Raw genomic sequence first — 16,027 nt, forward strand, 5'->3', positions numbered from 1 at the left:
TTTCAAGATATGTCAAAAATTATATTTCTTCAATAACAAAAAATTTCATATATACAGATTTATAAATATTAGATTGTGGAGTCAGTTAAATCTCTGTCTAAAAAAACATAAAATTGCTTCATGACATGGCAGCATGACCTTTATCATGCCCTCCTTCAATGTCCCTAGTGTTTAATGATATATAAACTAAAACCAAAGGGAAAAAAAACAAACAGAGAAAAACAGGGTGAAAATGGCAGACAAAGAGAAGGGAACAAGATCAAAGCTTTCAGCTCCAACACGTCCATCAATAACTTTACCGCCGAAACCAGCCATGGATGGCTTATTTTCAGGGCTGAGTCCAGGCCCTATGACTCTGGTTTCAGCTTTTTTTCCCGACCTCGACTCAACAGAGCGACCTTTTTCTCAGCTTTTAGCTTCAGCAATGGCTTCACCTGGAGCTAGACTGCCTTACAATTTGATGGATGGTCCATTTATGGATGTGGGTTTTAAAGATGGAGCTGAAAAGAGCACTGGGTTTAAGCAGAACAGACCTTTGAATTTCGATTCTCCTTTCTTCACTGTGCCTCCTGGGCTAAGCCCTTCTGGTTTGCTTAATTCTCCAAGCTTCTTTTGTCTTTCTCCTCAGGTAAATTGAGTTAATTTGCAATCTCTTTTTAATTACGGGTTTACTTCGTTCATGCTTCTCAAGGAACGAAAATATCGTTTTTGTTAAGGCAAATGATTTGGGTGATTATAGTCTCTTGGATTTCGGTGTAGTTTATCCCGTTATATCGATTCCTTAATAACTTTTGGCCTTTGCTTTGTATAGAAGATTTCTTAATCTAAGATTATAAAGCATGAAAAAGTTATGAATCTTAATCATTTAATTAATGAATCTCATTTTGATGTGGCTTATGTATGTATTTTGTTTTCTTCATTTATGATTCAATCTCATGGCCAGCACCAAAATCAAACTTTTGGTCTAGAATAATGAGATTTTTAGCAGTTGAAAGTGTTGCTGGGAATGTTAGTTTTGAATCTTAGATTTGATACATTGAAACTTGTTGCTGGTGAAACAATAGTAAACGGGGATTTTTCGTCGCTCATGTGTGTTCTTATGTCAGAAATGTTGTCCTCTTATTCTGATGATGCTGATCGAACTTTTGTTCCATGATCTTTGCAGAGTCCTTTCGGAATATCCCACCAGCAAGCATTGGCAGAGGTCACTGCTCAAGCTGCCCTAGCACAATCTCATGTTCGTCCACAAACCGAATATCAAGCATTATCGGTATCAGCTCTTCCTGAGTCATTGATCTGTCATCCATCCTTCACTCCTGAAGAAGCTTCACAGTTGATGCCTCATTCAGCCTCGGAACCTCAAAGTTCTCTAGTGGAATACTCGGAAGCTTCTCGATCTGATAGGAAAAACAAAGTCTCCGTTGTGGTGGATAAGCCTGCTGAAGATGGCTACAACTGGCGTAAGTACGGGCAGAAGCCTATTAAAGGATGTGAATATCCTCGAAGCTACTACAAGTGTACGCATTCAAATTGCCCCGTCAAGAAGAAGGTTGAACGATCTGCTGATGGCCATATAACGGAAATTATATACAAAGGTGCACACAATCATGATAAGCCTCAGCCAAATAAACAAACAAAGGGTGGTTGTGATGGAGATGCAAATTCGCAGACAAATCCTGAATTCGGTTCTCAGGGTGCAGCTTCAAATTCGAACAAGTTAAGTGAAACTATGCTGTCTCATTCAATACAGGGGGAAAATGGTGAATCTATCCAAGCTGCAGAATTACCTGGATCAAGTGACAGTGAGGAAGGATGTGATGAAGAGAGTAGAGAAGAAAGAAATGACAATGGACCAAATCCGAAAAGACGGTAAGTTTCAAATAATTTGATCATACAGATTCATGTCTTCAATCTTCATAAATTTTGAGGGTGTTGTGCTTTTGAATGCAGGAATACTGCAGGAGAAGCCTCGGTGATGTTGCCAAAAAAGACGGTCACAGAACCGAAAATTGTTTTGCAAACAAGAAGTGAAGTTGACCTTTTAGATGATGGCTATAGGTGGCGCAAATATGGACAGAAAGTGGTCAAAGGGAACTCTCATCCAAGGTGCAGTGGACCATATATATACATACACACACACACACATGTATACCTGCATACATATATGTGTGTTACGGTCCATTTATGTTTCGGATACGAATGTGTCGGATACTAATGATGTTTAAGAAGTGTCAATTTTTGAGTGATTTACAGAAGTAAATTGACTGTGTGATATATCTAGAACTGATCTTCAAGAGCAATAAAATTGACCTCGAGTGCACTTTGTTTTATAGATGTGTGATATATCTAACACGTATTTGAACATGGGTGATGGGGTAAATGCTCCACAGACAGAAACTTTGAAAATTTTAAGCATACACGTGCTGGACACATACTTGTATCCCCACACCCATGTTTGAGTCCGAGTAACATAGACTTGGTAACTAGGTAAAAAACCTCGGGTGCACTTATTTATCAAAGAAAACTCTTCTCGATTGTCTGCTATTAGTAGATATTGGTTCAATTTTCTGCTTGACTGGGCTACCTAGATTTTTCATTTCGCTGGGTTTGTGCGTATTGGCTGAACCTTGTTTAAGATGATAAACTTAAGATAGGAGAAATAACTGTTTTCATTATCTGTTCGAATCATCCATCAATTTGCTAGACTATAGTTTTGGAGTTGAACCACGGAAGTCTGGCTAATCCAAAGTCTAAAACCATCTCATATCGTTGAAGTAACGGTGTCATATTTGTCTCGCTGTTTTGCTAGTTAAATACTCTTTATCTAATATTGATTTGATAATCTAGAAGATTAGTTGCAGATACATGTCTGTGTGTTGCTTAATCCATTTATTTGTTCTTACTTATACTGCGACTTTTGGATTACTTCTGATGCATCAAAGCTATTCTCACAGGAGCTATTACAAATGCACGAGTGCCGGATGCAATGTCAGGAAGCATGTGGAAAGGGCGTCGACCGATCCCAAAGCTGTCATAACAACATACGAGGGAAAACATAATCACGATGTTCCATCAGCTAGAAACAGCAGTCACAACACAGTCAGAAGCAGTTTACTGCAGTCAAAACCAGAAAAGGTGGTGGCCGACACTGAGAACGGGAACCATTCTTTGCTTAAAGTGATGGATTTCGGAAACAATGGCCGGGGACCAGCTGTTTTAAGGTTAAAGGAGGAGCAAATAAGAGTGTAATCCCCTACCTGCTAAAACGTAGTAAAACAACCGGAGCAAATAACAGGGTATGGAAAACGAGTATGCAGTGATTGTTTTCGCTGCTGCTGGACCTGAGTTATACTTTGTTTGATCTTATTTTGATGGGATTTATGTGTTGGATTTACATCAGACGTGGATGCTTAAAGAAAAAAAGATTCAATATTTTACTATGGATTCAGAGGTGTTTGGCAAACAACTTTTTAAAGAGCTTTTAATTTGTTTGAGAATAAATAGTTGATTAGTAGTCAAAACCTTCCATTTTTAGTGTTTGATAAACATTTTTTTTTTTGAAAGAACTTATTATGCAAAATAAGCTAAAAATGAAAACGCTGGAAAATCTAACGGTTTGAAAGAATTGATTGTAAAATAAGATGTTAAATTACATATTTGACATTATTTTTTTCATAATTACATCTCTACCATAATCCCTAATACAATGATATAGCTTTTACCCTAATATATTTGAGCTGAAATTTTATTTTATTATTATATTTTTTTAGTTGTAGATTCTCAAATATATTTTAGTTAAGAAAATATAGTAAAACATGAAAGTAAAAAAATTTAGTGCTGATATTTTCTACAAAGTTAATATGTATCAATCTCACAAGGTTAATATTTGTAAATATAATATTTAAAAAATATATTCAAAATTTTCAAATATATTAACTAATTTTCTTATCTTTGTCAAAATCATTTTATCTGAATAATTTCACCCCCAATAAAAACTAGTATTATAAAAACATATATGTACTTAACAATTAAATGCATTATACTTTTATTTGTCATTTTACCCATATAAGCTATCAACTAAATTTTATTAAGAATCATGTTCATGTTTTTTCTTTTTAAATAATATAAGGTGATTATAAGGTAATATCTACTTATAACTCTCTTAATTATTGGCAAGTACACTCTACGGATGAAATTACTATGCATATGAAGCAATAGATATTGTTTTTGGACATTATTCTCTTTGCAATGTTTTTTTTCACTGAATTAAAGGTTTAATTGATTTAATTTTTTTATACTATGCGGTGATGAGGTTGTATTTTTGTTTAATATGAGATTTGAACCAGCTCCATCATGGTTGCATGATTGACCTTTAAGGCCGAAGAGAGCGTTTGAAGGAAGCATTTAGCCCTGTACATACCATGCCTTTTGAGCCGAATGCCACTAAATGGGTGGGGTATGAGGCATAATTTATTTTGTATTCATTTATATTCGTAAAACACAAAAGCTCGTCAAAAAGTGTATCCGTTATTTGATAAGAAAACACATCCCTCTTGGCCTCTTACCTTTTCATCTCCTTCAAAACACAAAAGCTCGTCAAAAACCGTCTGAATAACTGGCTCAGGACATCCCACGTCATCTGAAAAAGGCTTCTGTAATCTAACACCCACAGATTGATGGTCCAAATTTTAGTGACCAAATGAGGCCTACTAGAACTAGTGCCAAGTGTGAAGTCATATCCACTAACCCTTAGCCTCTCCCCAACTTGGATTGACTGGAACGGGAATGGAATCAGCTTGTGGTTCAAATTCAGTCTCTTTCCAACTATAAATTCCCTTGTATCTCCTCCCTCATCCATTAGGATCTAACTGTCCAAACGAAACATGGAAGCTTGCTTTCTCTCATCAAAGTCCTTCACTAAAAGCCTTGACATTATGCCCTCAATCAAGCCTAGATCTCTCCTCTCTCCTAAGAACTCCCACCCTAGGAAACTTGCTTTCCCATCTTTTATAACATGCAAGTTCTTAAACTCCCTTATATTGACTGCATTATGTTTTATTTATCATGATTATGTATTTTCATAATCATATTTAAAAAGAATTTGGGTCTCAATTATTGAACATGTTTATTTGCAAAAAAGTGTTTTTGCCTAGTTATGTAATAATTTGCCAATGATAGGCTGCCATCTGGGCTCATCTTCACCGATGGATGACCTCAATTCTGATTGACAGCAAAACTAGTAGCTATAGAAAAAGCATCAAAGCCTAGGAATCTTCATCATGTACGGATCCTGATACTGTAGTGGACCATCCTCCATCGGTTTCAGTTAGTGACAAATGGGTCCACACCATCCATGAGCCCGAAAAAGGTTGCCTACTTATCGTGACCGAGAAGCTCGACCGGGTCCACATATTCGAACGAACAGTGATCCTACTCTTGTCAACAGGGCCCATAGGCCCATCCGGGATCATCCTGAATCGACCATCCCTCATGTCGATCAAGGAAATTTGATCACCGATCCTGGACATCAGGGGGGACATTTTTCGGTGGGCCATTGGAAGAAGGGTTGCTTCTGGTGAGTCCGAAAAAGGATAGTGATGGTGCGGGGACGAGCAGAGTTTTCGAAGAAATGATGGAAGGACTGTATTATGGGACAAAAGAGAGCGTGGGGTGTGCGGCTGATATGGTGAAGAGATATGTGATAGGTGCAGGGGAGTTGAGGTTCTTTGATGGGTATTGTGGGTGGGAGAAAGAGCAGTTGAATGAAGAAATTAAGGCTGGTTATTGGACAATTGCAGCTTGTAGTCCTCGTGTCATTGGTCTTAATAGTGTAGCAAGTGTTGGGCTTTGGGGTGAACTATCTGGGCTGTTGGGACCTAAAAAGGTTTGGTAAAGGGGCAAAATGTGCTCGGATTACCAACCCGATTAACCGATCCTATGTAAATTAAAATATTATTTGAATCCAAATTCATAAAAAGTAAATTTAAAATCTACAAATATTTGAAGCCATACACATAAATAGGGCAAGTTTCATCATATGACATTTTATCTTTCAGTTGGCATTTAAAAATTTGACACAAAACTCGGAAAGAACAGAAGACATGCTTTTAACTCGAAGGGAAAAACTTTCAGAGATACTAAATGTTAAGAGTTGTAACCAACACCCCACAAAAAAGCAAGTCTAGTGTTGCATATAACTTATTCATCCAAGAGAAACTAATTCAAAACCAAACTGTTGTTTCCAACAAAGTCATTGTATCAAATTTATGAAAAGCTTACCAACTTTAAGCAGTGGTCGGGCCACGGAGAGCAGTCTTGGAAACAAGATCAAATGAAATTCCATTCTCTTGCAGTCCTTCTTGGAGATCTGGACCAAAGACGATGCCAGGGGTATATACTCCTCCCTTCGGCAGGTTTTCACGATTACTCAAAACTATGAGAGCACATTGAATTAGACTTATTGGAGTTGTCACATACCCGATTTCAGGTCCCGTTACTCTCGTTATGATTTCCATGTCAGGTTTCGAGTTCCTTTCTGAAGCCAGGCTGCTATCACTGAAACCGTATCCAACAAACCACATTTTAAATGATGCGCTTCTCACCTCTTCATCCGTGGGACCCATTTTTCGGAACCACCCGAAGCTGAAAAATGAGGGAAACTTTAAGAGAAGCCACCTCCCGAATGAAAATCTACTTAATACACCAACGAAAATCCCAACTCCGATGATCCGATAGATTCCTAAAAGGGTTTTAGATGCTATTTTCACTCCAAAATGAGCTGGCTTCACTGATGACCAGTAGGCCTCCCTCTTTTGGGTATGTTCAGGACTCTCATTAATCCCAGGGAGACCACATGGGTTCTCCATCAGAGTGACAAGAGTCCTTCGAACAATAACAGCATCTGCGGAGGGTAGCTTTACAGTCCTAAGACCAATTTGATCCTGGTATTCTATAGTTGATCCTTTAGGAGGTGGTGGACCAGGAATCTGAAACCATACAAGTAAACAATTGTTAAAAGACATTGTAATAATCATCATGATTTGAAAATTTTCAACATTGAATAATCAAGAATTAACTGGGGAATAGCATGATTCAAAATATAACAACAACAACAACAACAACAAAACCCAATTCCCATATGTATGGGGTAAGGGGGAGGTAGGGTAGTAGGCTGCCCCCAACGCCAGGTTGGGAGTAGCTTCCGTGAAAGACCTCCGACAGTCAGAAAATTAAAAATATAGATAAAATGCAATGCATGTATAAATAAATACATAGCTAAACAGTATTCATATGCAATCATTAAAATCATATGTGCGTTTGTAATGGGAATTAATCCCTGTAAAATAATCCCTGCGAAAGAATCTCTGCATATAGACAGAAACATAAGACCCAGCTAAATTTAAAAGAGGAAACATGAAGAGAATGATAAACAAACGTCAACGATATCAAGCCCAGTTCCAATCCTTCATAAATACCAATAACAGAAACGTATAAAAAGTAGAAGTCATGGAAATTACTACAAAGGCATTAAAAGAAGACAGAGATGATACACCCTATAGATGTGACCCACACTACTCGACTACCCTAGTTTTTAGCCTCCTCCATATTTTCCTATGAGAGGTCATGTCTTCGGTAAGGGCTAACTCCATCAAATCAGATCTCAAGCAGTCTTCCCACTTCCTCTTTGGTCGTCCTTTCCTTCTGGCACCGTCGACTGTAATCGACTCTACCCTCTTGACCGCATCCGACGGTAGTCGCCTAAGGACATGCCCAAACCACCGTAGTCTTCCCTCCCTCAATTTTTTGGAAACAGACACCACCCCCAAGGACATCCTAATAGCAGAGTTTGTCGTCATATCCCACAGAGTCCTACCACATGTCCATCGAAGCATTCTCATTTCTGCGGCCTCTATCCTCCTTACGTGATTCACAAAATATAAGAATCAATTTTTTGGAAAAGGATATTTTTTCCAAAGTTACAGCTCTCATTGTGGTTCCAGGAGTGATTCACACAAGTCTGATCTCGGAAGCATCATATCAGCCTTGGGGACAGAGATTCCATGATCAATACTAGCAACAGATAACAATGAAACTCATATTTTCTCACACACAACCTCAGGTGGATAATAGCTGCAAACCTAGGTTCCTATATTAAACATGCAATTCCAGAAGGATAAGCGAAATAAAATATACCATAATATTGAAAACAGTGAACAAAAATGATGCTATCATGATTTACAGGCAACACCATTATAATCCGACCTACCTATGCCTTTAATTGCAGCTCGATTGGAAGTTCAGCTAACCATTATCAGCAATATTGTTACCATTCCATCAACAATTCCAAATTGGAGTAAATTTCACCAGAAACCTCATCCTGTCTATAACTGTTGCCAGAATTAGTATTCATACTATAAATCTCGGTGCTCTAAGTAAGAAGATGCCTCCAAGGTAATGATGGGCTTTCTCTTAACATAAGCACCATCATTACCAAGATCACATCAACTACCATCATCATGGTCTACATTTGTGTCGGTACAATCCCGTATATCAACATCGTTAGGTCTTGCGGTTGCGGCTAGCTTGCACTAGTTTTATTACCACCAATCATGAATATTGTAAAGGGTAATGGTGAAGGAAGAAATGGGATATTGTGGTATATCTACCACAACCATCTTCACAGCTACTATCAATTTGTTCCATTACCTCCATTTTCTCCATCAAAGCTCCCACCACCTAGTTTTAGTCATCGGCAGTGCATTTGCCCCATTATAGTCTATAATATGTACCACTACATGTGCTAGTAGCATCATTCCTTGATCTAAACTAAAAGCAAACAAGGTAAGAATGTGTTCCATAATGGAGTTGCTTGCAGACCATATACAGGTGCAAATACAACATTTTCAGGATGCATCTTCCTCCTCAGTGATGACCCGCTAGAAAAATATACCTGGGACTGATTTATAATCTAGAAAATATATACCCTAAATCTACCTCTCTTTCCTACAGATATTAACCTAAAAGGTAGAAGACTAATAGTTGCATTAAGACAGATTAATGGACTTTGGTTTCCTTAAATCTAAAATTTGGTATGACTAGATAGTAGTCTCCAGGAGTTAATTGTTCCTCTCAATTTTCAATCCAGCCAAATAGAGCATTATGTTGAATAATATTCCAACAAAGAAACAGAAAATTGCTTGAAGTGAGATGATGTCATAAACTAAATCGAGAGAAGGCACCATTGAATTCTTAAATATCTAGAAAAAATCACAATAGCCATCAACTTCCTGCAGCAACTCAATGTCTTAGACAAACCATGAAATGCTTGGGGTAAAAAAAACAAACAAACAGAAATGCAGATATTCGCTTACCACTGGCCTAGGTTTCCTGGGTCTAGAACGCCTCAATTCCTGCAACTTGCCCATGTTTGCCACACCCAAAACTGGGCACCATTGAATTCTTAAATATCTAGAAAAAATCACAATAGCCATCAACTTCCTGCAGCAACTCAATGTCTTAGACAAACCATGAAATGCTTGGGGTAAAAAAAACAAACAAACAGAAATGCAGAATATTCGCTTACCACTGGCCTAGGTTTCCTGGGTCTAGAACGCCTCAATTCCTGCAACTTGCCCATGTTTGCCACACCCAAAACTGCTGATTCATATGTTGCAAAGTTCCCAACAATTTTTTTATCAGACTCCAAACTTACATATGCAGTAACATGGTTTGGCACAGCAGGAGCCTCCCACTGCCTTGTATTGAACATAACACCCATTTCAGCAGGAATTGAATCAAATCCACATGCTGAAACAATCAAGGAACCTGCCTGCACAGCCTTTTCATGGTATTTGGCCTCTATTTTTTCCATAAACTCAGGCTCTCCAGTTATATCCAAATAATCACACCTACAGTGTAAATAACTTGAATTACATAGGGATTCTCCACTACTACAAAGTAAGAAATTAGCGAGTTCAATTGTCAAATAAGTTAATGATGTGATCAAATACCTTAGCAGAAAGAGAAGAAAAAGATTACACTAAATAAAACTAAAGATTTTATAACTAAATCCCATAAAAGCACCAAAACTCACCACTTTATGCATAATTAGCATTCAAGAACAAGACAAACACATTCAACTACAAAAATAAGAGTACATGTAACTTTCAAGAGACTAGTCCACAGTCCACACTCCACAGTGGTGGATGACACTTGAGTCATGAGTGGCCTGTTATAAGACTAATGGCTCCAATGAATGTTTGTGAATTTGGAGATGAAGAAAGACTAATCCGAAGCGGACAAAGGCAGAAGAAGAAAAAATCCGACTTTTCAATAGTTTTGGTTGAAGTTTGGAAAACTAGTATTTTATAATTTACAATACATAAATTAAGCTATAGGTAAAAATACAAAATTTATTTTCAGGGGCTAACTGATCAATTTTAATGGTAAATACATATAAATATATATGTATAATGATCAATTTCCACCACGCTCTTGATATTATCAACAATAAATCCCCCATAAGCAAGCTGCAATTTCATACCTGTATTGCAGGTCACCACTCAAGGACCCTTAAAGAAACCCAGATTTCCACCATTTAACAACAAATAAAAAGCCCAAATAAAGAAACAAGAATGTTTAAAAAAAAGACATTCAAAAAGTTGGAAAAAGTTACCCAGAAGAGGCGCAAGCAGAAACAACAGGCTCACCATGGATCCTATAAGGCCCAACACAGTTAAGCAAGAGCTTAGTTTGATTACAAAGACTTGAAAGCGAAGCTGGTTCAGTGGTATCAGCAATGATAACACTAACATCAGGAGGAGGAGAACTTGGATGAGCCGCCCATTGAAGAGTTTTAGTAAGCTTTTCACGGCTACGACCAGCAAGTGCCAAAGTTTTAAGAGGAGAAGATGGGGTGTTGAGAAACTTTAAAGCCTCTTTTACTACATATTTTCCGGTAAACCCCGAGGCCCCTAAGATGATTATGTCGTAGAGAGGATCGGGGTTTGGGATTTGACTCGTTTGCATGATTTAGGGTTTTCTGCTCTTCCGCAAACGGAAGTGGAAGAAGAGAAAATAGAGTTTAGACGTTTTTTGTGACGAGAGTTTTCGGTCCCATTAATTTAGCGTGCGTTAACCATAAAACCGCCCTTCAAAATCACATATACAGCAAGCATATACATATTTAAGTAAAGACTATGTCCCAAAAAAATATTGTCTTAAATTTAAATGTGTTCTTAACATTTTTTAGTTCATAGACAATTATATAAACTCTTTTAATAAAAAAAGAAAATTAATATAAACTCTCTTAATATTTATTTATTAAAGGTCGTTTAAACCCTAGCCTCATCTGTTTTCTCTCAACTTAATTTTTCTTTAATATTTATGCGTCGTCTTCTACTTTTTTATCTTTGTTTAGTTAGCGGCGGTATCAATTTTAATGTTGGTTGTCGACTGTCGGAAAATATTAATTCTCTTATTTTTTTTATATTATGTCTTTATATTTTTTTTTTCTTGAACCTTTTTAATTTTGAATAAGCATCTATGTCATTGTGACATGATTTTCCTCTACTCTTGTAGCACGCGTTTCCTCTGCTCTTGTAGCACGATCCTCATATTTTTCGGTATGTTTTTTCACATACATTTATGGTCGTTTTGGTTCTCACACAAAAACCATCACAACATTTATTTTTTGATTAGTTAGTCGGTGGTCACGTATAGTCAGATTCCCTCTTTTGGTAAAAGTTTATTTGCCGATGTAATCAAAATTGTGTAGTAAAAGAGCCTGCTAGATTATTTGGTTCGCTCTCCACTCCTTTATCACTCCGTCAAACGTCTCATTCGACAGAGAAAATGAGTTTGTATGAAGGTTATTGGATTTTGATATTGGTCTTCATTCTAAATGGAAGTTTTTTTATATTGGTCGTCATTCTAAATGGAAGGTTTTAATTTTCTTCGTATGTTTAGGTTTATTATTTATTTTTATTTGAGTATTTTGATGACCGTTGTCTCCAAATTTATCTCTTTATTCTGATACAATATAATTTTGATTCCTTCCATTATTAATAAAATCCAATTGTCATTATTAAAAAAAACAAAAAATAACACTTTCTTTAATCATTAAGACTATTCAATGATTCAATTTAAAATTTTGATTTAAAATTTTAGTGTTTAACGTCAAAGAAGATAAAAAAAAAACTCAAATCCAAATATTAGTTATTGTGATTAAACAGTGACATATCATCACTCAAGCATATCAAATTAATATTCTGTGACAAAGATATTATAATGGTACAATAACCTTTTTTTACTTTTTGATAATATTACGGGTAAAGAGTATAAATAGTCTCTTAACTATAGGACGTTGCTTTAATGAATCAAATTATTTTTCTGTTAAATCTTTAATGGTCATCTATTTTCCCGTTAACTTGCTTACTACATTGGTGAGTTTAAAAGTCATTTTAAAATGCCACATTTAGGTTTAAGAATTCAAAAAAAAAGCCTTTTATTTGCTTAATTAATATTTTATTAATTTAAAATTTTTATAATATTAAAAGAGTTAAACGAATTGACTGCAAGTTTTGGATGGATTAAGGTTTTCTCGTTTTTAAAGTTGGATGCTTTGATTGAAATGAGTGATTTAATACTCTAAAAATTAGGATTAAAGATGAATACGACAGAAAGAGGAAAAAGAAGCTTACTATGGTATGACGTTTCTTTCATTTATTTTTCTTTTACATGTCATTTTTATTCAATGTTATTGGGTGTATTCTTTATGTTAAAGTTGAGTTTTTTTCTTTATGTTATTGGGTGATAAATATGGAATTCAATAGAACAATATTAGTTGACTTAGGAATTGGAATTGATAACACATACAAATGAGATTGATAGTGATATTGGAAGTCGGAATTTTGACTCATTGCATAGTGTGCATGAGTCAGACACAGATGGTCCAAGATTTCCATAATTTAATGATAGAGCTAACATGAGAAGACCCACATTTCAAATTGGTTTAGTTTTTGGTGATAAGAAAATTTTAAAAAAACTATTCCTCAGTATGCAAGATGACTATGTATAATGTGAAATTAAAAAGAATGATAATGAAAGACCTAAAACTGAATGTAAACAAGAGTGTACATGAAAACTATGGGCTTCACCAATGAATTTGAAAATTTATTAGACACAACATCGTCGATTAAGTCCCTAAACATAGATGTACTAGGGAACATAAGAATAAGCATGTAACTGTCAAGTGATTGGTAAAAGAATACATCGATAAGTTTCTTGCAGACAATTCTTATTTAATCTCAACTTTAATGCAAGATGTCAGTAAGGGCCATAATACTACTCTGTCTTGGACTAAGTGTAATAGGTACAAAAAATTGCCCTTAAACTAATAATGGGAAGTCATAAGCAGCTATACACAAAAATATGAATATCTTGTTGAGCTTAGGCTAACCAATCTAGGGACCACAACCATATGCTATCTAAATGAATGTTTATTTCAGAGGATGTATGTTTGCATACATGCAAAGATGAATTTAAAGCTGGATGCAGACAAATGATCAGTCTTGATGGTTGTCAATTTTTACAATTAGAATAGATGTTGATTATTGTATCTATCCCACTGTATATGCTTGTGTTGAAAGTGAGTATTATGAATCGTGGACTTGGTTTCTTGATATTTTGAAGAATGATTTGGATATTTCAAAAAATTTCATGTTTCTTTCGTGTCAAACAGGTAAATGTACAATTTTTTTCTAAAACATTTTTTTAACTAAGATATTATTAACACTTGTATACTTAATTGCATGGACTTGTGGATGTCATTGCAAAAAAAAAAAAAAAATCAAATGCTGAACACATAACATGTGTTAGGCTTTTATTCACCAATTTTAAGTCAATAGAAAGTAACAAGGGTAAACAACTTAAGGATCTTTTCTGAAAAGCTGTAAGATCAATAACTGTTAAAGATTTTAATGATACAATGACAAAGATGAAGGCTATCTCAACCCCTTCTTATAAATGGTTGGTCAAGAAAGACCCTGCTCAATGGTTTGAGTCACATTTCATAAGTAGAAGTAAAACTGACATGTTACTGAACAATCTCTATAAATGTTTTAACATGGTACATGGATACTAACATATTTAACACTGACATGTTCAAACTAATAGTTTGACACTAACATATTTTTTTGTGTGCAAATTTATACTGGAAGCAAGAGAGAAGCCTATCCTTACTACGATAGAGGCAACAAAGACTAATCTAATACAGAGGATAGCAAAGAAACAGACAGCAGCTGAGAAATATGTTGGCCCTTTATGTCTCAATATTAAAAAAACTTGGAGCTTATAATTGAACTTTCTTATAGGTAAAGAACTTTACCCATTGTGATTTTATCATTATTAGATAGTAATATTCTTCCATTAACTGTAGATGTTAGGTTGAACATGCTGGTGGCCCGAAATATCAAATTGAATATGGCCAAAGTAATCAACATGTTGTGGACATACATGCTTTGACTTGCACATCTAGGAAATGAGAGTTAACATGCATCCCATGTAATCATGTTATGGCGGTGATGCTAATGATGAATGAGAGGCCAAAGAGTTTTGTTGATGCCTGCTACAACAAGACCATACAACTTCAGGTATATTCACACTGCATTAGCCCTATTAGAGGACTAAACCAATGGACTCCTTAATAACAATGTCAACTGATATTGCCTCCATCATTGAGAAGACCACCTGGAAGACCTACCAAAGCGAGAAGAAAAGAAGTTGATGAACCAACTACCACTTTATCAAGATTAAATAGAAAATGGGGGAAAGTGAATTGCACCAAATGTGGCAAACCAGGTTACAATGTGACAAATTAATAGGGAGAAATACAAGTCAATAGGAGAATTGCCCCGAGGGTAATAGTTTATATGCATTCTTAATAATTTTTTTCAAACTATATTATATATTCTGTTTTATTAACTCGAGTATTTTCTTAGAGTCGAATGAGAGGTTCCACTAACCAACCTTCAACTATCCAATCTCTAACTATCCAACCTCCAACTTAGCAGTCTAATACTCCAATCCAACAACCTACAATTATTTCAAGGCATAAGCTACCTTTTAAGAGGAAAGATCCTCTCATTCAACAAGATCAAAGAACAAGTATTTCAAGACAACAAGAAAACGTGTTTACTGTCAGATGGATGTCATTCAACGTTCAAAATGGATCTATGATTACTCTAGTCTTAGAAGAGAGAACTTCTATAACTTCAAGCACAACCACAAGAAATGTTATAGAAGATAGGTGGACTGATGTCATTAATTACATCTTTTTTTTATTTTATCTTGTCAATTTTTGTATGTTGCTGATGAAATTGTGTTTAACAATGCACTTCTATATCAAAGGTTAAAACTTTTGTAAACTTTTATTTGTTACAAGGTTTTGCATAGAAATATTTTACAATTACCTCAAAATGTCATTTTTTGTTAGAACTCGAACATATTTATTTGAGTTTATTATTTTAAAGAACCATTCTTGATTCATTGAATATAGATGACTGCTTGATTTGACATTCAACAATGAAGTTTATTTATCTTATTTGATTCTTGCTTCAAATTTGATAATATTACTTATCAAGTTTGTTTGTACATTTTAATTTAGAATTTTATTTTAATTTGTAGATATCGTTTTTGTCCGGGTCTACAAAAACATTATATTATATTATTACTATTATTATTATTATCATTATTATTATTATTATTATTATTATTTATTAATTTATATATTATAATTATTATATAGGCCCCCTATTTCCAACAAACTATCCACTACCCAAAAATGAGGGAACCTCTATTGCTTTCCCCTTCCATCCACTACTCCCACAACGTCCATAACCACAGCTCCACACTCAACTAATCTAGGTGATACACTTGCTTCATCACGGTGCCAATAAAAAAGGGGGATGGAGAGGAAAGCTGGGGAGGAAAAAGGGAGAGGGACACGAATCATTCGTGGGGGCTGAAG

At 35.5% G+C, this 16,027-nt stretch overlaps 3 protein-coding genes across 4 annotated transcripts; 2 read left to right on the top strand and 1 right to left on the bottom strand.

The window, feature by feature from the left end:
• Nucleotides 1-206: 206 nt before the first annotated feature.
• On the top strand, nt 207-3,381 carry LOC120176296 (probable WRKY transcription factor 4). Its single transcript, XM_039182743.1, has 4 exons — nt 207-628; nt 1,166-1,869; nt 1,951-2,106; nt 2,955-3,381. The coding sequence occupies exons 1-4, from the start codon at nt 233-235 to the stop codon at nt 3,247-3,249; spliced, it is 1,551 nt and encodes a 516-aa protein (XP_039038674.1). The 5' UTR covers nt 207-232; the 3' UTR covers nt 3,250-3,381.
• LOC120176297 (probable mitochondrial saccharopine dehydrogenase-like oxidoreductase At5g39410) lies at nt 2,567-11,135 on the bottom strand. Of its 2 annotated transcripts, XM_039182745.1 has the most exons (4): nt 10,676-11,135; nt 9,584-9,908; nt 6,284-6,986; nt 2,567-2,580 (listed from the first exon to the last, which is right to left on the bottom strand). In XM_039182745.1, the coding sequence occupies exons 1-3, from the start codon at nt 11,026-11,028 to the stop codon at nt 6,285-6,287; spliced, it is 1,380 nt and encodes a 459-aa protein (XP_039038676.1). In that variant the 5' UTR covers nt 11,029-11,135; the 3' UTR covers nt 2,567-2,580; nt 6,284. The 2 variants fall into 2 exon arrangements, with proteins under 2 accessions (XP_039038676.1, XP_039038677.1); XM_039182746.1 differs by lacking the exon at nt 2,567-2,580 and having other exon boundaries at nt 6,084-6,986.
• Nucleotides 3,299-5,922, top strand: LOC120176202 (UPF0301 protein Plut_0637-like). Its single transcript, XM_039182674.1, is given in 3 exon segments — nt 3,299-3,355; nt 5,269-5,534; nt 5,536-5,922. Coding segments are annotated over 3 exon segments (681 nt in total). The 3' UTR covers nt 5,894-5,922.
• Nucleotides 11,136-16,027: the final 4,892 nt, after the last annotated feature.

This window comes from Hibiscus syriacus, unplaced genomic scaffold, assembly GCF_006381635.1.
Source record: "Hibiscus syriacus cultivar Baekdansim isolate YM2019G1 unplaced genomic scaffold, ASM638163v2 tig00112231_pilon, whole genome shotgun sequence".
Classification (NCBI taxonomy): domain Eukaryota; kingdom Viridiplantae; phylum Streptophyta; class Magnoliopsida; order Malvales; family Malvaceae; genus Hibiscus; species Hibiscus syriacus.

What these genes read in the sequence shown, in the direction of transcription:
- LOC120176297 (XM_039182745.1), bottom strand. Translation starts at nt 11,028, where the DNA reads ATGCAAACGAGTCAAATCCCAAACCCCGATCCTCTCTACGACATAATC. An exon ending in TCTGCTTGCGCCTCTTCTGG is followed by an intron (nt 9,909 to 10,675) that starts GTAACTTTTTCC and finishes TTTACACTGTAG; the next exon opens with GTGTGATTATTTGGATATAA. An exon ending in CCAGGAAACCTAGGCCAGTG is followed by an intron (nt 6,987 to 9,583) that starts GTAAGCGAATAT and finishes GTATGGTTTCAG; the next exon opens with ATTCCTGGTCCACCACCTCC.
- LOC120176296 (XM_039182743.1), top strand. Translation starts at nt 233, where the DNA reads ATGGCAGACAAAGAGAAGGGAACAAGATCAAAGCTTTCAGCTCCAACA. An exon ending in GGACCAAATCCGAAAAGACG is followed by an intron (nt 1,870 to 1,950) that starts GTAAGTTTCAAA and finishes TTTTGAATGCAG; the next exon opens with GAATACTGCAGGAGAAGCCT. An exon ending in AAAGGGAACTCTCATCCAAG is followed by an intron (nt 2,107 to 2,954) that starts GTGCAGTGGACC and finishes CTATTCTCACAG; the next exon opens with GAGCTATTACAAATGCACGA.